Here is a 27,426-nt window from a genome sequence, read left to right as displayed (position 1 = left end):
TACAACCACTTCTCATCTGGCAAGGTAACACTCCCTCTGGTGCTGGCCAACCCAAAAGTGCTCCGCTGGCTACCAGGCCTACAAAAAACCATTGCCAGCAGGAGAGACAGGGCAGCACAGCTCCAGACCAGCATTCCTGGAGCATTAAGCTTTGTCTAGAATACTGCTAAATTGTCTTTCATTCCTTCATGCCAAAAACCCCACCAACCCAAACCCTAAAAACAGCCCTGACACAAAACCTCTTCTCCCAAAGCCATGGATCGGGGTGGTGGGCATCCAGTATCTGTCACACCTATGCAAAATGTCACTTCCTAATTAGTTTCTCTCTCCTTATCAGAAACTTCCAAGTCAAAAATCCAAGTTCTCATCTTTTACAATACCCTGCCTCCCCGCACCTTGCTAAAATTCCCTGCTACTCAGAGCATGGAAAGCTCTCTCAGGTAATGCTACAGTATCTATTGTCTACCTGAAAGAATTTTCTATGCTTTTTTTGTACCATCCAGATTGGGAACGGGACCGAGGTGCAGAGGTTCTGCTCAATCTTTTGGACTGTTACATGAAATCCCAACATTGGGAAGGATTAAGTCCAAGAGATGGGTGATCATTTTTAGTCACAGGTTCCCAAACACTTCTCATTCTCTCAACCACAGTACTGATTCCATTCCCAGACCTCCTTGGAAGCAAGGACTCAATAGACACAATCCCCTCCCACCTCCTGATACTCTGCCACATAATCCTCCATCCACTTCCAAACACACTTGCCATTTTTCATCTCTGCCGGTTCCTTTCTTCTATGGTCCAGGCTACAAATTCCAGAAGGCAAGCAAAGCAGCCTCTGTCTGTAAAACGCCAAGCGCATCTACCGTGCAGTACTGCGTAAATAAAACTAATTATCTTAACACAGAAGAAAATGGGGCTTTTTCAATTAAACCGCTAATGTCCAAGAATGCAGACACAGCACCACAGGAAGGGAAAAGGTGCCTGCAAGTTTTAATCAAGCCAGAAACTAACAGAGAAGCATATGCATTCTTATGCAAATCTACACCAGACGCATTGCACATCTGCTGAAATGGGTGTCGTTTTCCCACAGTTTGCAGAATTAATGTGTTTAACTAAGTGCCTGCCAGTTCTTGCAGTGTAAGAGCTAATTTTTAATAGGGTATTCCCAGCTGTAAAAAAAAAAAAAAAGTAGTCTCTTTAGATAATAAGGGATCTAAATCCAGGACTTGGTTTTACATTTACTTAAGTGCAAAGACCCCCTTCACCTCCAAGAGCTCATTACTTGCACTACTCCAACTTGCTTTATAATTAAAATAATCCTGAAACTTGGAGAAGAGCCTTTCTACAGTTTCGTGACCTTTTGAAACACCATTAAAGAGAATTAACAAATGTCATTCCCTCCTGATCACTTTTATAAAGGCCTTCTGAGATAGGGGGGGTGTCAAAACACACAAGAGGACTTTGTGAGAAGTTTACAAACCAAAACACAGTATTTTTTTTTCACTTGGTTACTTTCCTTGCAGATACAAATCTTATTTCCATGACTACTACGTGCTTTTACAGAGGATTTTGAAAGAATTCAGATGAGAGCTTAACTCTGTGACCTTGGGGCTAAAAAGGCGTACATGCCAGAAAATGCTGAAATCTCAGCTATTTTTTAAAAAAACTATAAATATCGGTTGAAAGGAACCCATGATCTCATAATAAGTCAATGGGTCACAGTTATGCTCCTCTTATCTTCCCTTTTTTTCCTCTATTGTTTAAAAATAGGAAACAGCACCACATGAAAATGTTCAGCCAGAGATAAATAGTGTGACTGAAATACAGGAGTCAGGAAACTACTGTTTTAAAATAATGCCATCCTCATTTTCCCCAACACACTCTAAAATATTTGAAGTCATCAACAATATAAGTGACTTAATAAATTAGTAACCCAGGCAACATTTGCAACAACACAGGCAGCTGAAAGAGCCCAGCTAAAAACTCCTAAAAAAAAAAATTGTAAAAAATCCATTCGTGCATAAATTAACATCCATGTTCCTTAAAAAAGGATGGGCAAACAGACTGAACGTCAAAGGGCTAATTCTGCAATAAAGTTTGGGAGTAAAGCAACAAAGAAGAAAACAGGCCATATCCAGCCCCCAGCTGCACTCCAAATCACCACTGCAAATACACAAGAAAGTAAGCAGACACGCCATAGCTGTGGTAGCAGAGGACGCCTAATTCACCCCCTATGCACTTGCAAGAGTTCCCTGCAGTCAAAACCAGCTAGGCGAGCAGCTGTCATACAGCAGGTATGAGCAGATCACCTGTAAGAGCACTTCAGTCGCATCTTTTGACATTCCCTGCTGCTGGCTGGCAAGGAAAAGCAGTATCTCTGTCCACACCTGCCTGTTGTTTAATCTGTAGCAAATGCAGTCAATTAAAACTTGTTTTTGATTAAACTCTACCTTTTACAATGGGGCACCAACCAGAAATCATTGTTGTTTATCATCTCAACAAAATGAAAAAAAGCTTTATGCTTCTGTTATTGAGCATTTGCACTGCAGCGGTACCTGAAGGTGTATCACTGTAGCAGCACTGTCCAAACACATGGGAAATGACATTTCCTGGCCCAACAAGGTTTATCCTCTAAGCCTGCTTCTGCACCAGCTTTCTAGGAGAGTTAAAAACAAGCCTATTGATCTGAAGGGAAAGAAATGCTCATGAACGCTTCCCAGTACAAGGCCGCCTGCCAGACACGCTGTGCAGCTCTTCAGCTTCCTTCCAGCTTTCCAAGGGTCTCATCTGCACCTTCAGCTTATCTCCCACTAAGGTCTTCAGAACAGCAAACGACCTCCTGCAAGGAATTATGAGCACACACTCATAAATGCAGCGGCAGACAGTAGCCCAGCTACGCTACCTGCACGCATCTCAAGAAGAAAACCTTCTACAGCTGTAACAGCCACCCCTCAATTATATCAGATTGCCTTGCCGCTTCAATTTGTTATGAGTGGTTTTTTGGTTTTTACATTAAATACACCCTTCTTACCTACCCCTTGTTATACAGCCTCCAGATTACTTTTTAATTGAGCTTCTGGAGAGGAGTGATAAGGTTCTGAAGTGGAGGACGCTATCCCCCAGCCTGCTTCAGGCAGCCTCGGGCACCCGCAGCAGCTCCTGCACCACCGCAATGAAGATGCCGCCACCTGGTGGGATCTCCACCGGCTCGGGTGGACCCTGGGGAGGGTCAAGGCTCTCACTCACCATCCTCCCATGAGCACCTCGGAAAAAGCTGGCCAACAGCACGAGCAGCGCTAGGAGGAGGTGATGTGCTGACAATGACATGCTATTCATTATCAAAGCCTGTTGCTGCTCATCCCAAATGAGATGGTTTGGAAATGGATAATCTTTGCATTTTTAGGTACAACTGCAAGCAGTGGAAGAGCAGCAAAAAAAAAAAAAAAAAAAAAGGTAGGGATCAAGCTACCTACAGAGCCGCAGAGAGGCAAGCTGTACAGAACCAGAAAACTCTGAGAACAGAGTTGGAGTCATTGATGCAAGAGCTGAGCAAAGTAGACGATAGATTGCTGGAATGGATAACTGACAGAAATTGGGCTTTCGAACTGAATTTCACATGATTAGGAGATGCTTCTCTTCAGTGCTCGAGCCACAGCTATTTTTTAATCTCCACATGACACTGTGCGTTGCTGTGGCTTCAGTCTTGAGCATGAGTCTAATATTTTCTGAGGGCCAATACTTAAAAGCCTGGAACTCAGGTCTGAGGCAGCCAAGAGACGTTTCTGTCTGGTTGCACTGGGTCTAGGGCTTTTTCTGCAGTCAGAGCCAGCGAAGCTCTGCCTGTAGATCAATACCCATGAAAAAACATGGAGCCCTTCAAGCCTGTGTTTGAAGAGCCTTCTCTTTCTGCCAGGAAAGAAGGGATGAGGAGGCTCATTCTGGCAGCGAGGAATGTCTCCAAACTGCTCAGAGGATTAGAGAACAAGGTGATGAAAATGTCCATGTCCGACCTGCGCTCACGTTCATACAACTGCTATCATCTTTTAGCACCACTGCTAAAAGAGAAAGACATTTCCTAGTCCAGATAAGGCCCAGAGCAACAACGTCTATTTGCAGGATGAACATTCAAGAACACTCTTCCCCATGCTATTTTCTACATATTTGAGCAATTCCCATTCTGAAATTTTAGCACAAGCGTTTGCCCTGAGCTTAGAGCATGCACATTAGAGACTAAATTGACAACTTCTGTTACAGAAGTTTACAACCTGTTTAGACACAGACTCTAAGTCAGGCAAAATCCAATCCTGTCCCCATCACATGCAACACTTCACAACAATGCTGCGATTCTGGCTTTATAATTCATTGCTACAAAATCCATGAATGTTCAGTCAACCACACCAAGCAATATAATTGCTCTGTTTTCACAGATAGCACTGAGAATGCTGTAAATGCAGTTATTCCCCTGCCTCCTCCTCCTCCCAAAGTCTGTTTCAAAGAGCAGAGAAAAAGACCTTGAAACATTGGTGGATGCTTTCAACAGTCAGTTATCCCTTGTACACAGAAAAAAAAAAAAAATCACAGTATTAATCCAGGCAAGCCACCTCTTCCCTCCTACCCATTACACACACGCCATCAATCTGAAAGAAAGCCATCATCCAGAACACATGTTGATACGGTATTTTACAGAAACATTAGATGTGTGTCAAAACTAGTTCTTGGAAACATCATCTAACAACAGTCACATGATTCATGTTTCAGAAGCAATTAAACCTATCACTCTGACAAGCAAATTTACTGTTCCCCTTCACTATTCAAACATCAGGTTAGAGGAAACTGCTTATGTTACAAACTCTGTCCTTCAGTAAGGAAACTGTATTTCCACGGTTTGATAATGTCCTTGCTAATTCCCTTAACTAGAAGCTGCTGAACCTCCAAAACGCAGAATGAAAAAGCTAGACTTCAACTACTGCAGCTAACGCAGGAAATGCAAAAATAGCCAGACTATGATTTAGATCTCGTAGTGAAGTCAGACAAGACCTCAGTGTCACACTGAAATCACATCCCAGACATTGTAAAGTCCTACTGTATTCACATCACTGTCATACTGCTGGCAAGCCACAGAGACCAGTAATGATGGTACTTTACTACTAAATTCTTTTCTCTGTGCTTACAAAGTTTTACTGGCTCCGCAACCGGACCAGCACCCCTCATGCCAATAATTAACTCCTTAGATAAAGACAGAGTGGATGGCGCACCACCGTGTAAGAGAGATGCACAGAAAAACAGCCGTCTTTAAGCGACTGCTGAACTCCTTTCTTTAAAATGAGCGATTCCACTCCCTGAGCCACTTTTCAGACAGTCACCTTTCATTTAGAACAACTCTGCAACGCAGCAAGGCACATGGAAAAGAAACGACATGACATCAAAAGCTGCATTTCTTGCCACGCTAGAAAAATGCTTTGCCACTTTTCATATGCTAGATATTCCTTCCCTCCCCCAGCCATTCATGGTGAAATAATTAGTGTTAGTGTTCTCATTGTTTATCAGACAATACAGACAATAAGGCTAAGCTTTCTGCTCCCGTTTTCTTTCCCTGTGCTGCTGTGGTTCCTCAAACAACTGTGCAAGGCTTTACTTTTAATCCTATAAATAACACTTGTCACTCATCGGTTTGTAACCCATATTTAGTTGTGCACAAACATGGCACAGTTTCAGCTTGATTCATTGTCCACAAACTTCTCCAGATGTGTTCATGCAAGAAAAAAAGGCTAATAAGCAGGAGGAAATAAACAAATACTAGCTAATCCGATTGCTATTTCATAGGGAAGAAGAAAAGACACTAACATATCAGATTCTTTATGAGGGAGAGAGATAATGAGTTGTTTTTAAACACAGACTAGGAATAATTAGTTATTGTCCTTGGGCTACGAGATGTATTTTTACATGCTTAAAGTCTATGCTGATTTTTATAGCCTGTGAGCTAGCTGCCCTGTCACAGGGAATTTTTTTTCCATTTATCTACATGTTAGCATCAGGCTACAAACACAGCACAACATGTGACTTTATCAACAAGCAATGTTTTTTGCTGTGGCTAATTTTGAAACCGCATTCCTGCTTCCACTCATACAAGATATAACCTTGGGTAACAATCAGATAGGCTGGTGCCAGACGTCCTCTTCTTAAGTACAGTCTCATTTTACCTTTGGTAAGTATTCTAAACAAACAAACAATTTGAAGGCAATCTGCTCTCTTAGGAGCTTCCCCTGACAACAGAGAGAATTTTTTTTTTTTTTTTAGAAAGCTGCATTTTAGAGTCTCAGCATTAGGCCGAGATTAACAAAAGCAAGCCACAAAGAAGCAGCAAGGTAGACACGGTGGAAACTACTAAAAATCCCAAACTTCTATTACAATTAATTGCGCTAAGTATAACTTTGCTCACTGATGCACCAGACAGAAAGCAGACAGACAACCTCGTCCCACTGCACCAGCTTTTCAAGCTTCCAAAATAAACACAAAGGTCTTTGCACAGACTGTGCTCTCCAGAAAACCTGCAGCTTGATCTTCCTCATCTGATACATGCAAAGGCTAATGCTGGTGGTACTCACAATAATTAACTGCCATCAGCCGAGAAACCCGGCAGAGTTGGTGTAGATAACTTATTTATGTCATCTGTGTTTCAGGAACAATGCAACCAGTAACAGATCAATGATAGGGGTAACTGAGAGCATTTGCTTCTAGTTGTACAGGCCAGGGAAAACCTGGAGAACCTCCCTGGGGTTCAGGGCAGGGGAGGAAGACGACAGGGACAACCAGCAGCACGACAGGATCTGATGTAAAAAAGTACCGATAAAAGAAAGTGTTTTTACAGGTTCTCTCTCCATCGTATTAGGCAATGGTAACATGAGTAACTGCCCCTGCAAACACAACTGCTGCCTTTTCAAGGATGGACCGTCAAATTTGTTACAGGAGGGAACACAAGACACTGTCTGCAGCGATCTTCACTCTGAAACGTGGGAGTAATTATCGTTAGATTACCAAGACAAACAAGAGGGAAAGACAAGGAAAAGATAAAACAGAATTTCCACTATTTAGGTGCTGATGGAGAGATTAAGCCTGACTGCATTTCAGCTGGGAGCCTCAACAAACCAGAGGCCCGGTCACATAAATCAAGCTAGTTTTAAAAGGTTACATACCAGGGAGAGTTTGGGAAAGAAGGGGAAACAGCACTGGGTCCTGTACGCCGGCCAGACTGCCGAAGACAGTCTTTTTCATAAATAATAAAGGTGCCAATTTAACTCCCACCAGCAAGTCTGGGGCGACGGGACCCACCGTATCAGTGCCTCCCAGGCCTTCAGTCCCTCATTAATACTAATCAGAGCCGGCGCTGGCAGGCGGCGAGCGCTCAGCCCGGCGTGCACCCGCATCCTGTACTTGACTCCCGGCGACACAAAAGGTTCGGGTGCGGATGCCCGGCTGCTCCCGCCGCCCCCCGCGGGTGCCGGCTCCGGCGGCGGCTCAGCGGGGCGGGCTGCCTGGCCGGGGCACCGGCGGGAACGGGTCCGCCGCGGGCACGGCGCGGGCTGCGGCGGAGCCCCGGGATCCGGCACCGCGAGAGGGGCGGGGAAGGAGCCGGGAGCTTCGGCAGTGGGGAAGAAAAAAAAAAAAAAAAAAAAAAAGAGAAAGAAGTTAGGGCCAGGAAGTTTTCCGCCGCTCCCCACTTCCAACCTGCCACCGCAGCCGGCAACGGGCCGCGGGCCGCACCCCCCCCCGGCCCGGCCCGGCCCTGCCCGGGGGCCCGGGCCCGCCCCCCCCGGCGCCCCCTTACCGTAGACGCGGACCCAGCCCTGCTGCTGGCAGACCGACTCCAGCAGGACGCGGTCCAGCGCGCCGCCCGCCGCCTCCAGCTCCTCCGAGCCCAGCTCCGGCTCGGCGAACGCCTCGGCCGCCCAGGCCGCCGGCTCGGCCGCCGCTGCGGGGGGCGCCTCCATGCTGAGGGGGGGCACCCGGCGCCGCCGCCACCCGCGCTGCGCCCCGGCCGCGCCGCGCCTCGCTTCACCTCAGTGCGCGCCGCGGCGCGCCTCCATCCCTCCCGCCCCTCCCCGCCCTTCCCCGCCTCCCGGCCCCCCGCCCCCTGCGTCAGCGCGGGAGGAGGCGGCGGCCGCTGCCCACCCGCTCCAGCGCCCGGCGGCGGCGGCGGCTCCACCGCGCCCTCAGCGCCGGCGGCATCCCGGGCGAGCAGGCGCGAGCAGTGGCGGGCCGAGCGCCCGCGCGGACGGGGCAGCGGTGGACGGCGGGGCTCGGCCAGGCCAGAGTAATCGCCCGCCGAGGCAGCGAGCCGGGACACACACCCCCACCGCCCCTGCCCTGAGGGAGAGGGGGCGGCGGAGGATGGCGGGCAGCGGCGGCTCGGCTGCAGCCCTGCGGCGCCCGCCTCCTGCCCAGAACCGCTTCGCTACGGCCGGGCTTCCCGCGGCGCGCCCCGAGGGGGTTCAAAACGGCCCTCGGCGGGGGGGTCCCCTCAGGCCCGGCCCCACCGGCGCTGCAGCAGCCGCCGCCCGGCTTCCCCTGCCCGGCGGGCCCGGGGGGGCGGGAGAAGGCTGGCGGGAGCGAGCCGGCCGTGCGCGCAGGCGGGGGGAGCCAGCGGGGGCCGAGCCGCGGGCGCCGCAGGGCTGCGGCCCTTCGACCTGCCGGCCGCCTCGCAGGGCTTGGGGGGGGGCGGCTGTACCCCGGAAAGCAGCGTGAGGTGGGGGGTTCCCCCGCTTCAGCCCTTCTGTCAGCGTTTGCACCTCGGAGCATGCCTGGTGCGGGCTGGTAAATCTTTCATGCGCTTACACAGTCCGTCTCTTTCAGGGACACGGGAAGGCTATGTGCCGGAGAGAAAGGACGGCGGGCTGGATTAAATCCATTTCATTTAGGCGACTTGCAGGTTGCTTTTTTCTGAATGTCCATTTACTGATCTCCCCGAGTACACCAGCTTTTAATTTTCTGGGTTTTTTGGTTGTTTGGGTTTTGGTTTTTTTTTTTGGTGAAGCTCCCAGTGCTTTAAGGTACACGTTCTTTAAAAATCCAGAATAAAATACCTGTGAATATAGTGTGCATCCCACAACGCTTTTTAAATCGCAGTATTGTAACTTGAATTTTCAGGGAGGGTGGTCAAAGGGCTCAGCTTAATCTGGGTTCTTCCCTGTAATCTCTTGGTCTGAGTTTGTGCCTGTCCGTGATCAACACGATCTGGGTAAATTCATCCCAGTGTGCAGATTCAGTGATTATCTTCCTTAGCAGGGGCTGTGTCCAAGGGACTCATCTCCGTACACAACTTCTGCATCAGTACAAAGGGGCTAACAATTTGTCTTTATTGCAATAGCTGTTGCATTAGCGTGGAGCTATAGCAGTTACGCTGCCATAAAGCTGCTTTAAACTAGGTACGGCTCCTCCACTTTCTAACCGTGCCCTGTCACCTTGTTTTATTTTGTGCTACAACAGAAAAAGAGGGTCCACACAGCGAGTTACTGCAGCTCTGTTGAAGAGCAGTAACTTTCCTCTGAAAAGTCTTAACTCTAAGCCCTGCAGCTCTGCCAAAAACTGAAGGTTTGTCTTGGGAATTCCCAAAAGTTCCTCTTGGGAGCTGAGGACTTGCAAAGTAGCAGTGAACAGAGCCCTCCTGATCCAACCAGGTTGGAGTACTCTCACACTGGTACAGTCGCATCTGTGATGGAAGATGTATTAACCATTTCAACAGAGAAAAAAAAAGTCCTGCCAGCCCTATGATTAATTGATGAAACCTCATTTCCTGTGGGTTTCTCTCTCATGCTTGACTGAGAGCTTGACCTGAATCTTGCCCTACAACTGGGTCATTCTCTACCCAGTTGGGAGCCCTGTTTTCTGAAACAGGATGAGTTTGTGTTGCAGTTTTTTCATTGTATGGTGGGACTATGCACCCTGCTGTGATTTCCAAGCTGAGTGCAAAAACAAAGAAACCTCCTTCTTCAAAATGTTCAGTTGTTTTGTGATTGGCGGAGCTGGTGTAGCCCAGTTTCCTACAGATCCATACCTCAGCCTGGCCTGGACTGCCTGGTGTCTAGCGGAGGGCGGGGACCCTCAGTGGTGAGGCTTGTGGGATCTCTCTGCGTTACCTTGATGCCAGTTTTCATTCTTCTTGCAAGGACTTAGTTTGCTCTTGGGCCTTTATCCCTCTGTTTGTTTTGTTGGAAACACACCAGCAAGTTCCGTGCTTCCTTAGGTTGCAGGAGGTGGGACACAGGATCAGGGCAAAACAGAGATTCTGTGAGCTTGATGGTGTCAGCCTCAGTTCTTTGGGAAATAAGGATTTTAAAATTACCCCTATAACCAAGAAGAGTTAAACCAGGCTGAAATCTGGTAAGGATTTGTCCCTCCACCACTGTGACCGGCACGGGGTGATTCTACACAGTTCTGCATGGAAGCAGCACAGCTGGGGCACCCAGTAACCTCTCCTGACTCCTTCACACCCCAAAACATGCTCTGCATCATGGTTTCCAAAGGACTGCGAGCTAAGGGTATGTGGGCTACTCCTTCCAGAGCAGACTTCTGCATAAATTGCCATAATAATACTGCAAAGCAGTAGGAAACCCAATTTTTCCCTCCTACACTCTTTCTGCTGCTCGTTCCCACTGGTGCTGATAATACAACATACGTATTCTCCAAGTTTATCATTTAGTGGCCACAATCCAATAAACTCTTCAAAGTTTTCCCCTCCTACTCTCCCCGCAGCCTCCCAGAGACTTCTCCATCCCTCACCCAAGTCTGGGATCTTCACCTGCTGCAGCTGCAGGGAGCTTGCACAAGCAGCTGCAGGGGGAAAGGGGGATGGAGCTGCTTTGAGGAGAAGCGGAGCTGGCATGTTGCGAGGGAAGGATGTGGCTGCTAAGCTACTGCCAAAAGGGGAAGAGTGGAGTTTTAAAAAGCTGCCACACAATCCTGGGATGACAATTACTCAGGAGCGGCGCAAGAGACCAGCAACTGGTTCCCATCAAGCGAGGACCGGTTGTATCTGCAAGTATGATCAAGCCATCCTAACAGCAAGGTCTGGAATGACTGGATAGTGAGGTTTCTGAAATACACATGGTAGCAGAGAACAAAATCCATTCTTCTGCCTTTATTTGTGGGGTTTGGTGAATATAAACAATAATAAAGAGCAGAGATGACTAAAATAGGAAGGCTGGTTTTGCAGGCATGACAGTAGCAAAAATAGACAGATTTTATAAATAAAGATGTCCTGGAAATCAGAGACTTCTGAGTTTCAGGCTGCTCATCAGCTCAGCTGTTCTGGCTGGGGTCTTCTCCGCCAGTAGGGCACAGGAGATTTGTGCAGGTGTAAATAAGCAGTAATGTAAGCCCATGCATGAAATTCCATTCGTGTAAAACAGCCCCATTCGTTGATCTGCTCGTGGCTATCACGTTAACCCACGTGGTTAAATTAGGGCTGGAGGTTTGCTCAGAAGAGGTTAAATCAAAGTGTTTGAAGACAAGTGTATTTCCACTAAGCCGAAGACTGCATGTGTTGTAGAACAAATGGAACCATGTCAGTCTGACTTGAGAAAATAAAGCTTTTGAGCTGACCTTCTTCCAGGAGAATGAATTTGCATCTTCCGGAGTGAGTAAGTCTCACTTCAGTGATCTTATCTCAACAAAAGGCAATAATAAAATGAGAGGACATGGAGGAGGGTGGTGAAGGCAGTGAAGTGATGGTATAGATACCGTATGAGGAGGAAAGACTAGAAAAATGAAGAGACTCCAGTCTGGAAGAAGAAAACCTCGGAGCAAGCGAAGACTGAGAAGTCTGAAGAGGTCCAAGAGGTCTGGTGGGGACCCTGTTCCTCACAACGCCGGAGCAAAGGAGCACGGAGAGAAACGTTCAGGAGCCGGGTCTAAAGCAAGCAAAAGGAAATACTTTTTCACACAACACATAATTACATTGTGGAACTTATTGCCACAGGATGTCATGGAGGCCAAAAGTATAAATGAATTCAAAAAAAAAAGGATTACACAAATTCATGCAACCTCCGGCTCAGGAAGTCTCTCAACTGCTGATTACTGGGAGCCGGGAGGGTATGCTGGAGGAAGGATCACTTTATCCTCTCCCTCTTCCGATATCCCTTCCTAAGCATCTGCAGCTGGCCACGGCCAGGCACTGGTTATTGCCCAAGGTGAACGTTTATTCTGAGCCAGCCCGGCAATGCTTACATCCTCCTGGTGACTCCCTATGGATGGAACCTCAGGGACCAGAGGCACCTCCTGGCCGCATACACGACTGACCCCTAATTTTGTTACCTCCAGCCTGCTGCGGTCCCATTGAAGTCCACCGTGGCCACTCTTTGCTGATTTAGGCTGGTGTAATTGAGGCCAGATTGAGCCCTGAAACCTTCAGAGAGACTCTTCCGCTTTCCGTGCCCCTGGGATTAAGCGCTGAAATCTCCGTGCTAAAACCTTCTTTGAACAGGGATGGCAGATAATGCGCAAACTGATTAAAAAAACCCAGCACTGGGGAAAGTTAAATATTAAAGAGCCAAGGCCCAGTTATAACTGCTGCTGCCGTCCCTCCTTCATCTCCTGCCAACTGCCTCCAGGATACATATGCTGACACTGAATTTCTACCTCACAAAAGCGGCCGCAGCATGGGCTTTAAACTCGGGCCATTAATGCCGAGATAGGAAGCAGAAAAATAGAACAAAGGCAGCGAGGGGCTCTTCCAGCTCGCACCCACCCCAACCGTGCTCGATCCATCCCTGCAGCATCGCAGGGTGGCTGCCCTGGAACCCCCTGCCCCAGCGAGGCATTTTCCTTCTCCGGTGTTTCCTTTGACTTCCCAACATTAGTAGGTCTAAAATATTTTGCTGCCTGCTTAGCCCTGTTGTAACTAAACTATAATTTTCACTAGCGGGGAAGAGGGATTTCAGAGAAACATCTGGTCTCGTTTCATCAGGATAACAGCTCTGTCTCTATTTATACACAGCCAGGATCGTTGTAGCTCTCAGCTGTTCTTCACTCGACAGCCCCTTTCAAGCTGCCGTGTCCCGCTCGGTTGGGGCGGGCGGGGGGCTGAGGCCAGCCTGCTGCCACGTGAAACAGGAACCCGGCCTAAAAATGGGGACTTGTGAGAACTTGTCCTCTCAACACGTGGCGCTCGCTGTCTGCCGGGCTGGTGACAATGTGCCTTGATGGTTGGGGCTGCTCCTGTCCTTCCATCCTGGTGGAGAGAAAATGAGGAAAACCCAGCTGATCGGGAAAATAGTAGCAGTTTGCTCAGTAATCCCGGAGATTTTGCTGGGTGAGGATCAGGCCTGCGATCAGCTAACCTCATCGGTCTGAATAAGCCGGCCTTGATAGCCTGAATTTTCCTCTGAAATCCACATTGTGATTTCAGAGGAAAATCCAGACCATTGAGAAGCAACCAACTGGCCCTACCTTTTCTCTACACGTTGTTAACAAACAAACTGTGACCCTGCAGAGACATGGGAGAGTCAGAGACTCCGCTTGGGAGGACAGCATGTCCTACTTAATTCACCACGGTGGGAAGAATCCGCTCTGCTGCCTCCACTCCAGTGCTCACAAGACATCACATCTCATTCAGCATGTTTAAAAACCCCTCAAGTCAAATGGTTGAGTACCTGGAAAATTACCAGACCGCACGTTCAGCAGCGCAAGTCGCTGTATAAAATGAACGCTCATCTCCTGAATAACGATGGCATGTAGGTCGGCATTAATCATCTCGAGAAAGTCTACCCACTGCCCTGCTTTTCCCTCAAATGGGCTGTTCCTCTCCTCCCATCCCAATCTACTTCTAGCCCTGCGTGCCCCCAAAACACAGCTACTTTAGCATCACTCCCTCTCCTCATTTCAGGAGATCTGGACTGGTTATTAATGATTTTCTGATACACAGCTACGAAAGGAGGAGCCCCTTGGACACAAAGATTTTTGTAACCCAAATGAGACCAGCGTTTTCCAGATGCGACTATTGATCGTACTGAGGTTGCAAACTCCCTGGAGCAGGATTGAATTTCACCCTGCATTTGTACTGTCTGATGGGAACCCGCCCCTTCAATATACCACTTCAAAATACTGTTCTCGGCAGTGACCTGAGGTTGGGTACATCAATATTTGTTTACTCAGCTCGGGTCTAATTTTCATATGCGCTAGGTAATCCATCTGAATGCAGCAGAAAGGGCCACTCCTGCCTGAACCATCAACCAGGCAGAAATGTGCACCCTTCCCAAAACACCATCCTTGAGGAACAACTCTTGAGGAAGGAAATTTGGCACAGTCTTGGGAGAACATGGTCCAAATATAAACCCTGGTGATTCTGTGGACACTTTGGGGTGGAAGCTTGACCATGTGAGCTCTTCCCTTCCATGACTTTTCTGCTTGGGAAACATTTTATTTTTTTTCTTATTTAAGACAGTTCCTTTGCAGCACATTGAGTACTTTTGCAAACTGTGTCAGAAGCACGCTAAACTGGCCAATTTCTGTCTAATTGCTGAGAAATGTTCTCTCACCCCGAGCAAAACTATGCAAAGGAGACTAGCAGCATCTTATCCTCCAACAGGATGCTCTTACAGCGAAATCTGCCTCTGTCCCATTCCCTTTATAAAAAGCAAATGTGAAAGCATGTGCAGCACTGACCTTTTCTTCCCCTCCCCCAGGATCTGGGGAGGAGGGGAGTGGGGAAAGGCTGGTGCTGCAATATGAAGTTCTGATTTGGGATATCTTTGCTTTGGGCCCTGGGGTGTGAGGTTTGGACACAAAACCTGAGGAATGGCTGGATGTGGCCTTGCCAGGGTACCTGAAGTCTGATCAAAGGCACTCACAAGTCGGTGCAGAGCCCCTGGAGAGAAGGTAGAGGTTCCTCTCTGTCTGCTGGAGATGCTCAGATCTTCTGCTCTGGCAACATGTCCCCTCGCCTTGCAGGTCAGGAATATCCAGACGCAAAAAAAAAAAAAATAATAAAAAAAAATCCTTCAGCTTGTCAAAAGCAGTCAGCTGGCTGTAAAGCCCAAATGACACACATTTTATTTTTATTTTAATTTCTCTTTTTAAGAGCGGCTGCCTGTCTGCTGCTGCCCCTACTTTAAAACAAAATAATCAGCCTCCAGCAACCTTCAGAACAGATCTGTAAAACTCTCCAACTGACTCTAACAAGCAAAGGCAAGACTGTGACAAACCTGCCGGCTTTTCTCTTCTTGAATTGGATCATCTACAGGGAGCACAGACTGGCATTTAAGAACATAGCCTTTGAACTGGTCCTTTTTTTGTGCTAAAGCTGGTCCCCGGGACATTGGGGGGGTGACGACAGCAGATGCTGTGATGAGTCAGTGCAGAGGAGGCTGTGGGATGGCCATGGGGTCAGTGAAAGGGTACATTTGCTGGACTGTACTCAGCCAAAAAGGTCTCGGTTTTATCTTTGGGCAAGAAGCGAGGCCAACAAGGAAAGAATGATTTATTTGTCCCTATTTTTCTTGTCAGACTGCAGGTTGCATGACTTGGCATGAACTTCGAGAAAATAATCGCTAGTTTTATCTACATCTTTATGAACACAGGCTTCTTTTTCAGGGCTGCCTATATTATTAATTTATCCAGCTTCTTTATACTATGTTATATATTATATATAACCCACCAAACAGATGGGCTCCTTTCCTTTGCTCTTGTGAGTGGAGACAGATGCAAATGAATAGGCACTTATGCTCTGTTGTGTGGTTACCTAGAGAGGCTGTTGTTTGCAAACAAAGGCTGTACCAGGACACAAATAGCTTCGTTTGGTGTAGCCTGGAGATGTACTTCATTAAAAATACTGCTGTGGTGTCCCCCATGCTGCCCTGCAGTGTTTATCATCGAAGCCGAGCACGGCGGTGGTGGCAGCATCCACCAAAGCAGAACTGATCAAGAGCACTTGAAGATGCTGACATTTCAGAAGAAAGGAGGAGCAAAACGTATCAGCTCCCCTCCTTTCCTCTCCCAATTCTCTAAGCTATTGTTTCTTTAGATGTCTGAATAAGTAAAGGAAAAAACACTGCTCCAGAGCACAAGGCAGCCGTTTTATAACAGCTCACATACAGATACACCGTCCAGCTTTCTCCCCTGTGAGCAGACCCAGACAGTTGATGCACGTTACCTTGCACCACAAACGGTAGCGGCTCGTGGTTTCACAGGGGCTGGATGCCAGTTTGGGGAATTTCCTCGTAGACCACATGGAAGTAGTAACTGTAGCTGCCAGCTCTCAAAGCTAAGTCCAGCCCTGTCTCCTGCAGGGATGGCACCTGCAAAAGATGCTGGGATGGGGATGCATCCCTGCCTGTCACCTGTGAACCTCCTGGGAGCAGAGCCTGCCCCATAGGGTTGATGGCCATGGTGGGTCCTGGTCCACAACTAGGCATCATGGTGACATGAATAAGATATCGGCGTAGTTGTGGTAGACTGTCCCTGTTAAAAATGCAGAGATCACTAAAGCTACGTGCCCATGATTGTCCAGGTTCAAGCTGCATTTAACGTAAAATGTAGGAATCTCAGAGTTGGGTAATAAAAAAATCTGAGTCTCAGAGCAAGAATTGCCTTGTGGTGGAAAATGGCTGTGTGGTGAGGGTCACAGCAGCCCTTCAGCCCAGAGTGCAACCAGGATTTAGGGTCGCAAGGAGAAGATTCAGGACATTGAAGTGGTACAGAGGCAGACTGAAAACCATAAAAACATCTTGGGCACTTGAGAAGAAACACCCAAACAGACCTGCCTCCACTGAACACAAGTTTATAACCACATGACAATGGCAACAGCCACAGTCAGAGCAATGATGTAGCTTTGTGCTACATTGTGCTTTGATGTGCTGTGTTCTCTCCTGAGAAGGTCCAGGCTCAGTCCCTCTGCCTTTGTTTTGCCTGCCAGGCTCTGCAAGGATTTTGGTGTTCTCTTCTGCTGGGTGTCAGTACTTGGCTATTTATTCCATAGAGAGGCACAGCAACATCCCTCCAGCAGCCGTACCTGCTGCTGTGCCTGTGTGGCATTTGGGGCATCAGATGTACTACCTCAGTCAATTAAAAGTGTCCCAGGAAAAAAAAATACTGCCATTTCATTTCCACTTTTCCAGGAATAAAGCATGCATTTGGAGTGCAGATGACAGCGGTGCCATCCATACAGGGGGGAGAGATCCTTGAAGGTGCTGAGCAGCCAGGAGCAATGCTCAGCAGCTGCAACACAGGGAGGAGGCAAGCAGCGTGGAATGATACCATTTTTACAATCCCTATTCTGCCCTTAATTACAAGCTTAAGTGATGGCTAATAAAGATGATCCAAAACAAATAAATTGAGCTGCTGCTCTAATTAAGCGGCTTTTGCTGCATGCAACGAGCCAGACCCATCTGTGTTGTAGTTCAGCAGAAGCCAGGAGGGTTCCACGAGGGATTCATCTGAATTGCATCTAAACTGCGTCAAGGAGGAAAAGGCAGCGCTGACCATTACGTTTCCTACAGTGCTAAACCAAGAAACACTGGTCTGTCCCCCAGACAGTCATCCTGGGCAGGGGCACAGCCATCCACATACATTTCATTTGATTGCATCTGCCTTTATAGCAAGTACATTAACATGAAACCTTCCGTTGTTTACGGGAGGGATGCAGCGACTGTTTCTCTGCCCAGGTAATACTGTAACAGTAACACTTCATGGCTGTGCCCATTTTTTAACCAGCCCCATACGGCAGAGACAAGAAGCGATTACGAATGGACGTATGCTTATTTGATGGATGAAATGAGCTGACAGATTCCCTTTGGCAAATTGCAGCAAAAGGCTTTTCAGGTTGTCCATTTAATCTCACAGGTAAGGGCTGATACCCAGGAAGAGCAGATGCAAAGGACAAGGCATAGAAGCACCCACGCTGTGACTGCCCTGCAGATATACAGCTCTAATTTCAGGAGCCTGAGCTCCCAAACCACGGCTAACGCTCCCGCAAGCCTCCGCTCTCCAGATGTGCAATGCCCAGTCACCTCTGTGGGTACAGTTCAAAATGTTTAGGGCTCCCTGAGCTCAAGTGCAAATTTTTGCCTGAGAAACACTGAGTATCTGGGAGACACGTAGGATATTATTCCTCCATCCTCTGTACTGTCCATGGAAGGGTGTAGCCTCAGCGCCATATCTTCTATGACCACAGCTGATATTTTAAAATCCATTTACCCCAGAGAAAAGCCAGTGCGCGATCCTTTCATAGGACTCCTATCCAGGCTGTATATGATGTCTTGTAACAACGTGCCCCAGCGTTTCTGAAAATGGTACCAGCGTTCAGCCTGAGCTTGCTTTCTTCTTCACGTCACCACAACACACCAGGGCTAGTGGTCATGACCCCATGAAAAGCTTACGAAAAGCACTGTCTTCCTAAACTATTAAACACCAGTTATTGGAGCTAATCCTAGAAGGAAAAAGGGGATAGTGAAAATCTCATGCCCATTCAGATGGAGGGCACTCTGTGTTGTGCAGCATCAGCTGGACCTCTGAGACGGTGCCCTGCACAGATCCCATCCATCATCAGTCCTGTCATGCTTTGGTCTTAAGAGCTCTTGCAGGATTTTATTAGAAGAAACCCCCTCTGTTCCTCATCCCAAATGCCCAGAAAAAAATGGGTGGTCACATGCAAACATGCTGCTTCACTTTAAGGTAAAGACAAGGACACGCAGGTGGTGTGATCACCGGTGCCAAGCAGGAGCTGCCTCTGGTATGATTAGCCAGCAAAGTTTACCCCGTGCCATGGCATGGGCTGGACAGCCACATGGTGCGTGTGGCACAGCACAACCCTCTGCCTTCGCAAGGTAACTGCTGTGTGGACCAGTGACTGCTAGACACACTGCGGTCTTCCTCTTTGCACCACAACTGTAACAAATAGCCACACTGATTTCTCCAGACCCAAATTTATCATCTCACAACTCCCTCCCTCACATGCATTCCCATCCGCCTTCCGGACAGGGAGTTATTACAAGATATTTCAGCCCAAGCAGCACACTGTTTTCTCTGAAAATCATGTACAAATGGCAGAGCAGCTCCAAAGCAGGAGATTACCCAGGGGAAAAGGATGAGCTTGTGGTTAAACCATGGGATGGAGAGTCAGCAGATCAGGGTTTCCCATCCCCTGGCTCTTGTGAGCTTTGACTCAACTCGTGGCCCATGCATGTTTGGTTTCCCCATCTGGAAAACCTGTGAGATGACACGCTGCGATGGCAACACACAGCTGTTTATAGCTGCTGGGAACCACCATGTGCTCCTGCAAAGGCACACTCTCTCACTGCAAAAAATCAAGCCTTCAGGGATGCAAGATGCTCCTCTGCAACATTTTCCACCAGTGTGGCTCACCAGAGCTGCAAAGATCTACTTAGATATTTCAATATTGACCCAATATTGAAAGCATCAGTGGGCACTCAGTGCCCAGTCCCTGGGGGACGCGCAGCCACAGGCACATAGGTGGCTGTACCCGGGGAGCCGCGCTGTGGGGCCACCCTGCTGCCTCCCCAGGTGAGATGGGGCATGGGGAGGGGGCTGGCAGGTCCTGAGCCACCTTTTCTTTTTTCCCCCATCCATTCCTCTCTCCCCTTCAGCACCCACTGCCTCCTGAGGGGCAGCTCAGCCCCAGGGCAGGGCTTCCTTCGCTTCCTCACAAGCCCAGCACTGGAGATCTTCGTTCCCACACCACCTTGCTGGAGCATCCCTGAAATCCTCCTTGGCTTTCGGTGGGAGGGCTGTATGCTATTAAGTCATACCTGGTGAGAAGATGGGACAGTTTTGCCTCCTGCAGGCTCTTGCGTTTCAGGATGGGTATCCAGGAACAAACCTCCTGGAGAAGAGGTGCTCAGGGCTACCAAGCCACACTGTGCACCAAGCTGACAAAGCCCCTGGTCAAGCAGGATGTTCCATCCCCTCCTCTGCAGCCCCACCAGGTACAGTGCCTGCTGGAAAGGCTTGTGGCATTTGATGAATCCCCGAAAATAATCTAATACCCCTGTATTGGAGAAGTCAAGTCACGTTCCTCAGGGGAGCTTGTACCTGCCCTGCTCTCAGCTCCAGGATCTGTTGTTCCTCTGCTTCCTTCATCATCTGCTTCAGCACCCTCTTCTCTTTGGATCTTTCCTGCTGTCCTTGTCCCCTCTGCAATCACTACTGCCAGCGCAGAGGCCACCAGCTTCATGCACTGGAGAAAGCCCAGCTCTGGGAATTGGACAGTACCTCCAGCCCCCTCTGCCCTGAAACTCTTCACAGCACAAGGGGCTGCCCCTTTTTTGTATTCGGGCAACACCTTACAGCAGCGTAAGCCCTGCTTTCAAATCAGCCTCTTAACGCTGCATTAGCAAGAACAATAGTGTCCCCTCTCCTGGCTCTTTACAAGGAGGGTCTTTGCCTCCCATTTACAAGTGTGGACCCTGAATGTACACAAGTGACGTGTCCAACATCTCCAGACAGAGAATCAGCAGCAGAGCTGGAAGATCTCCAGTGAAGCAGGCTAAGGACAGGACATACAAACAGACAAAGGTTATATGCAGGTTGCAAAAGGTATAGAAGGAAAGGGGAAAGTTAAACCCAGGCTGCAAGGCAGGGTGGTGTTCAGATCTGACCTCCACTGTCTGCCAGCCCACCCCAGCATACAGCCCCACCATGGTGGTAGGGTGTTCAGTACATATTTGCCACGTCCTTGAAAGAGAAAGTTTGAAAAATTGTTGGGCTCCCCCCCTCCCCCAGTTATTTGTGCTGGGGAAAAGGGATGACACACTTAAAACCCACAGGGCCTCATGTACGTGCACCAAGGAGATAAAAAAATCCACTGATGTCTCCTGTAATAATCAACATAGACAGAAAGAATGAACATCCTCAACTGAAGCATAGCACACAACGGTCGCAGCACAATAGCTGCTCCTCAATACATGCTGTCCATTTTCCATCAGGTCCCGTGGGACAACATCTCAGGGGGGAATCCACACAGCCAGCACAAAACCAGTCACTGTCCCCAGTTTCACCTGCTTGAGACTGTAACTTATGGAGAGCATCGGTGCCTCTGAGAGATGGGACAGGTCAGCGTGGCAGCTGGAGAAACCAGGATTTGGTTATTCAGCCTTTGCTGCAAACTCAGAGCAGCGCCTCTAAAACGCTTCTGCTGCTATGGGATGGGAGTTAACGTTTGCCCCCTTCTCTTTTGCAGCTCCCTGTGGGTGTCCATTACTGGGGGCTAAATTAACAGCTATCTTGGCCTGCCAGGGACTGCATCAGGAAAACCATGTTCTTCCTTTCACTCCTGGTGAGAAGGTGACTGATCTGTGCAGAAAGTGTAGAGTAACTAAAACTGAAGTATGAAGTTCTCGCTGGGTTAAGAGCTGGGAAGGAAAGGTCACTGCAGGTGAAGCAGGGGTGCACTTACAGCACCTTCTTAGAGCCAACGAGACCACCACATTTGAACATCCTCCCTGAAGATACTCAGTGTAAAACATTTTGCATTTTCAAGGTAGCCTGCAAAGAGCACTCACGCTAGTCTGAGGAGAGCTGCAGTAAATATTAAACTTGCCTGAAAGCTGAGAAAACCAGAGCATAGGAAGATTTGGGCAGGGCTGGGTTCTTCTGTCCTAAGTGCAGAGCTGCTCAGTGCTGCAATAACTTGCATAAGCACGAGGCACCCTGGCACCGTGGGCAGGGGTGCCAGCCTGTCCCTGGGCACACATGCCACCCTGGCAGCAGACACAGGGGCTGTTCCCCTGCTCAAGGCATGTCCTTGCCCCTTGCAAAAAAACCCGCTGGCCCCCAAGCCCCTGCATCTTTCGGTGCATGGGTGATGCTTCATGCACTAAGACTAAAAATTTTCCAGTCCAGGAGCGCTGTGTCCTGTGCCTTGATCACAACCCTGAAGTCCAAAGGCGTGAAAATATCTCCTTTCCTCTGCAAAAACATACTGGTATTATCAATTAAAATAAACCCACACCTAATTGAGCGGGCGGTTGCTGTCTGCTGGGCTGATGCTGCCATCTTCTGCCCACCCAGTGCTTTGCTGCCGAGAGCTTCCCCAGGCCAGGGACCTGCCCATGTGCAGGCAAGGGAGAGAGGGAGTAAAAAAAAAAATGCAGGAATGTAAGAATTTAGGAACAGCCTCATGGTCCCTCACATCCGCTGTGGATGGAGATCCAGAGGTGCGCCATGGAGGTTGTCCTCTGCACTGGGGCTGTGGCTGGGAGTCCGGGGTGCTGAGCCCTGCCAGGTGGAGAGAGCAAAAGCTCTGCGTGAGAAATCACGTCCAAAAGATGAAGGGGGTAAATACATGCAGTTAATGCAGTTGCTAAGTGGACTGTTATTAGACACAGCTTGAGCTGTTCACGGTTCTTCCAGAAAATGCAGGAAAATCAAATATTTAATTCGGAGAGAGCAGCAGGACCATACAATTTCTCTCCTGACGCACATCCAAAAAGGGTTGGGTGGTTGTTTTTTTTAGCAGGGATACAGATTAATTGGTGTGACTGGCACTAAAGCTATGGTGGCAGAGTGTGTCATTGATCAGAAGTTAAGGATACAGAGCATTTGTTTTCCAAAATCGCAAAAGATTTTTTGTCTCTTTGTTCAGGGCTTTAGTTCTGCCAGAGCTGCTGCCTCACAACCCTCCGATTACTTTTCCCCCTTCCTCTGGCACCGCTGGCAGAGTGGGATGCTTGAGGCGAGTTTTCCCAAATAGTGGGCTGTTAAAAGATGCAAAAACTGTTAAAGCAGATATTTTCACATACCAAGCCCCCACAATGCCTCGCCACGGGTACAGTTCGGCAGAGCTTCAGCCCCATCCTTCCTTGGGATTAGTCTTTTTGCGGGTCTTTGTAGGCAGATGTGGTGGCAGATCCCTGAGGATGCGGTGGCATTGCCACCTATGGCACAGCCTCGCTGGCTCTTGATCATAGGGCACGGCTTCGGCTGGGGTAAGTGACAGCAGCTCAGAGGCAGCATGTGAAGCATAACCCCAAACCTGGGCATTTCAGCTGTCAAAACGTTGTGTCATCTTGTCTCTTCTGCACACCTCTGTATAAGCTGGGGCAGGTCATTTCAGGTTTGTGCCTTGATTTTCCCTCACTCTAAGCAGGGGAGAAGCGTGCAGATCCCATGGAGGTGAGGATTGCACAGCATCCAGGTGGGATGTAGCCAGCGGGAGAAATGTTCAGCAGCCCCAACCTGTTGAATTTCAACAGCATTAAATTGCCAGGGGTTGCAGGAAAAGCAACTCAAACTAAACCCCCCCCAGATACAGCACAAGCTTTAAAATTGTTCAACATGAACTTTCTTCAAAGAATTTGACATTCCTGGTGAACCTGTTCATTGCTGAGAGACTTTATACACCACAGGCCACATGCAGTGGTGAATTAATTCCCCGTTCCCCAGCTGGGAAGTGTCCCGAGCAGGTGACATGGCATAGCTGTCTCACCGAAGACCAGCCTGCTGTCCAAGTGCGTGTCTCCTGATGCGGCTCTAGGGCAGCAGCTCCAGTTTGGAGGAACTGGCTGAAATGCAGAGTTCCTGCTCCTCAAGTATAGAAGCATCACTAGACAAAACCATAGAGGTTAAGCAACTTCCTGATGTCCACACAGAGAGACAACAGCAGAGGTGGGGGCAGCCTGCAGAAATCACGTCTACACCTCGATTCATGCAATCCTCCTCCCCCCGCCCCACAGCAGAGGCAATTACACGGTCTGTCTGAAGAGTACAGCAGTGACATTTTCTCTACAGCCTGGAGTTAATGTACTTCTGCTTGTAAAGTCAGCCAGCAAATGCAGATGCTTGCTTAGCAGATGATTTCACTTTGCTACATCAGAGCTTTGGGCTGGGGCAGAGCCAGCCTCCTGGGTTCACCTGAGGTGGGGAGGGGACCTTTTTTCCAGAGAGGTACCCCTCAGATAGCTGTGGTACCCAGCACATCCTTGATGGCGGGAGGGATTCTTGTGGCCTGGAAACATATCGTCCCTTTCAGAAATCAACAACTTTTTTCTGCTGTGCCATGTACATATACACATTTTAAACACATACGGAGGAAGAGCTGGGTCACCGGCTCCAGCTTCCCATTTGCTATAAATAAACAAAAAAAGAATCATACCTCCAGCCCAAGATGCTCTGTGCTTCCCTGAGAAGAGCAGCTTTTACACGAGGTGGTGGGTTTTCCTTTGGTCTCAGGTGGTAGCAGCAGCTGGAAGTGACCCCAAGTATGAGCTGGCCCTGAAAAGCAGCACAAGCCATGGCAGAACCACAGCTGGAGCAGACAGAGGAGGTGAAGATGCTTACAGGCAGCAGAGCAGTGACGTGGCTGTTGAGGCCATCAGCAGGGACATCTTCAAGCCAGCTCTGCAAAGTTGCACTGAAATGAAAGCCCTGCCTTATGCCAAACCCCTGTGAACGCAGGTGATGCTGTTGACCTGTTTGAAGGTTTTGCTGCCCCATGGGGGAAGGTTAAGTGAACCTGTTGGGCGCTGTGTGCAGAGCTGCAGCACAGGGAAGGCTGTTCTAGGGTCCAGATGCAACATCTGTGCTTAAGCTCCCTGTGCACACAGAGGGGGTGTGGGTGGGATAGGGCTTTGCCTTGTTACTTTTTTTTGTTTAGGTTTTTAAGTATGCTCTTTGACAACTGATGCCAAAGTACAACACTCCAGACCAGAGCTTTTCATACCTGAAAGCTCAGCATCCGCAGCAGTTCAGCCCTCCTCAGGGTGCAAGTACTGCCTCAAGACCAGGTGCAAGAGCCAGACTAGAGGTGGCTTTCCTCCCTCTCCCTGCAGGTTGGTGTGGGAGGGCAGGATTTTGCCAGAGGAAAAATCCCCTCAGTTCCCAGGAATCTGCTTCTTCTAAAGAACACATCTGCCACGAGAGCATACTGAGTCCATACCAGGAAGATGATTTCCCCATTTTTTCCTCTATCTCCTCCATTTGTCAGTGTTGCCAGGAGGGAAATATCCACCCCCCCACCACCGTTGGAGCAATCTTCAAACTAGAAGAGGTAAGCATGAAGCAGATTCCTCAGGATTATTTTAGCAAAGCTCTTCTTCTGTAGGTAGAAACAGGTTTTTGTGTGCAGTTAGACTCTGGCACAGAAGCCTCCAGAGTCCTGCTTCTCTAAGACACAAAAATATTAAATCAAGAAATCCCATTTTCCCCTCACCCTTTTTAATCTTCTTTCACTGGGTTTGAGCCAGGGAGGCGTGAACTCCCGGTTCAGTACTGCAAGGCCAGAATTGCGATGTGCTCAATAGCAAAGTCATGTAAAAACTGCTCACTCCCATACCAAAGAGTTTGTGTTCTTAAAGAATAACGTGCTGGATAATATTTTAGAAGTGGATTAGCGGATCCTGGTGTGCCTTCATTTGCATTTCCCCCCTGAGCACCTCTGAAGGTGTTCAAAACATTTTTCTCATTTGATGGTATTTTAATCCTTAAGCAATGGCTCAGCTCCTCAGAAATATTTACATAGCCACCATCCAGCACATTCAGGGACGTAAGGCAGAAGAATACCCAGAAGTATGAGTTATTGCAGTCCCAGCTGTGGATCCCAGGGATGGAAAGCCCAGACCCAGATGCAGATTTCTCCCACACATCCTCATTCTGCGCCTTCCTGCCCTCATGGCCGTCACCATAAATGCTCGTGGCTTTGGATTTGCAGGTCGATGAAGCCTTCAACCAAGTGCTCCAGCACAGGGTGACAGAAAATATCATCACCTCCCAGAAGTAAATGTACAGTTTCCCCAGGACTCAGCCTCCTGCTCTTCCCATGCCCTGAAGAGGATATTCTCCAGGATCAAGGCAAGTGGGCCAGGGACGTAAGCCACCATAACCATCTTAACAAGTCGCTGCACATCAGTCGAACAGGGGTAGCCATTGGTGGCTATGTGCTTGTAGCCTGGCTCCTTGCTAGGCTTAACCACCAGCTGGAAAGGCTCCTGCCAAGGCTCAGAGCTCTGCAGCCCAAGTCAGAGGGGGAAGCTTTTGCAGCTCCGCTTAGCTGCATGGCTGATGCTTTGCTTCACACCTTCGCACAGCTCAGGGCATCCCATAGTGGTCAGGGGTTTCTTGCACCACTGTGCGTGCATGTACCGTACAGTAAACCTGAGGATCCCTCAGCATCAAGCTTACCTTGTGAATGCCCTCTGTCACCACAGCTGCAGGGCCAGTAATTTTGTCCAGGTTGCGTAGACTCCCAAAACCTTAAATACATTTACACAGCGCTCAGAACCTGACCCAACAATGTTTCTTGGTGGCGGAGGGTCACAGATACAGTCCAGATGTAAGCTGACTACTCGCACAACTTGTCCAACCCCACCAGTAAGCTATGGGCCACTTTTCCCTTTTTGACAACAACCTACCATTTGGTGTTGGCTGTGGTCGTTGGTTATGGGAGCAGAGGATAGCAGCTCACTTCCAGCTTCTTTTTTACAGTTGGAGCTGTGCAAGGAACAACCGAGGCTAATCAGGGTCCCACTGATGCCCGTTTAGGAGCCACTGCTGTAGGACATCAGAGCAGGGCCCCACCGGGCAGCTGGGTAGCAGCTTGACAGAAAGGTTTGATCTGAAGTGAGGACCAAAATGAGAAAGACATGGGTGGAGGGATAAAGGTCTGCACGTATGCCTTCAACAGGGAATGAAGTCGCTTGCCCATCCTGCCTCCAGCAGTGACCAGCAAGGAAGGGAGACTGCTCTCCCCTCTTCCCTCCACCTCACCCACCACATTCCCAGGCACTTCTACCTGGGGCAGAGCGTGCTCTTGACCATCTTGGCTCATCAGTCCAGCTTGGTCACAGGAGGGGCCATTACAGATGCCATTCCCTTCATAAGCGTTACTGCCAACTGAACGCCACTGGAACCTGAAACTCTGGTAACAAGCTGGTTCTACTCTTTGAAGCCTATCGAGAGAGGCTCGAACTACAACAGGCTGTGGAGACACAACAGTCCAATGGTTTCATCTGACAAAACTTAAATTTGTTTGTGCTGTGCCCTGCAGTTCCACCATTGCATAGGTTCCAGCTGCACAAGCTGCTTCAGCATTGCCTCCGATTACAAAGTGCTTCCTCTGCTGCAGTAACCCTCCCGGCTTTCTTAGCGTGCCTTCATTGTGGCAGCGACTCCAGTCCTGCTTTGCAGTGCCTTAGACCCTGGAGGAAGTTATTTAACTCTCATCCATCCTTTAAAAAGCTTTGCAGATTCATCATATTATGCACAGCTTCTCATTGCAAAAGAAAAGTAGTGTTTTTTTAGATTATTTCACTGGTAATAGCAGAAAATGGCCTATTGCAGCAAAGAATTTGTCCAAATCAGCTGTAAGCTATAGCTGTCCTGTAGATAACATCCAGCTCATTTTAGTGTCCTGGAAGCACTCTACCAGCATCCACTATTGAGGCATCATTGCGCTTTAGGTAAATGTGCTGCTTAAAGATAACA

General features: G+C 48.7%; 2 protein-coding genes across 4 annotated transcripts in view; one reads left to right on the top strand and one right to left on the bottom strand.

The window, feature by feature from the left end:
* The window catches only part of RASAL2 (RAS protein activator like 2), a 187,978-nt gene extending 179,918 nt beyond the window's left edge, over nucleotides 1-8,060 (bottom strand). For 2 of the 3 annotated variants that reach the window (XM_055724689.1, XM_055724690.1), the window contains exon 1: nucleotides 7,826-8,059. In XM_055724689.1, the coding sequence (XP_055580664.1) occupies nucleotides 7,826-7,988 (163 nt within the window). In that variant the 5' untranslated portion in view covers nucleotides 7,989-8,059. Of the gene's footprint in view, nucleotides 1-7,825 lie in introns of all 3 variants that reach the window. The other variant, XM_055724688.1, reaches the window with a different exon arrangement.
* An 11,748-nt stretch (nucleotides 8,061-19,808) lies between these two features.
* LOC129737193 (quinone oxidoreductase-like protein 2) lies at nucleotides 19,809-25,723 on the top strand. The gene is given in 10 exon segments (XM_055724949.1): nucleotides 19,809-19,934; nucleotides 21,188-21,218; nucleotides 21,221-21,291; nucleotides 22,466-22,530; nucleotides 22,840-22,880; nucleotides 22,883-22,934; nucleotides 23,483-23,537; nucleotides 24,777-24,870; nucleotides 24,873-24,994; nucleotides 25,655-25,723. Coding segments are annotated over 10 exon segments (726 nt in total).
* Nucleotides 25,724-27,426: the final 1,703 nt, after the last annotated feature.

This window comes from Falco cherrug, chromosome 12 (assembly GCF_023634085.1).
Source record: "Falco cherrug isolate bFalChe1 chromosome 12, bFalChe1.pri, whole genome shotgun sequence".
NCBI lineage: Eukaryota > Metazoa > Chordata > Aves > Falconiformes > Falconidae > Falco > Falco cherrug.
Note: the sequence above shows the minus strand (reverse complement) of the source record. Positions and strands in the feature narration are given on the sequence as shown.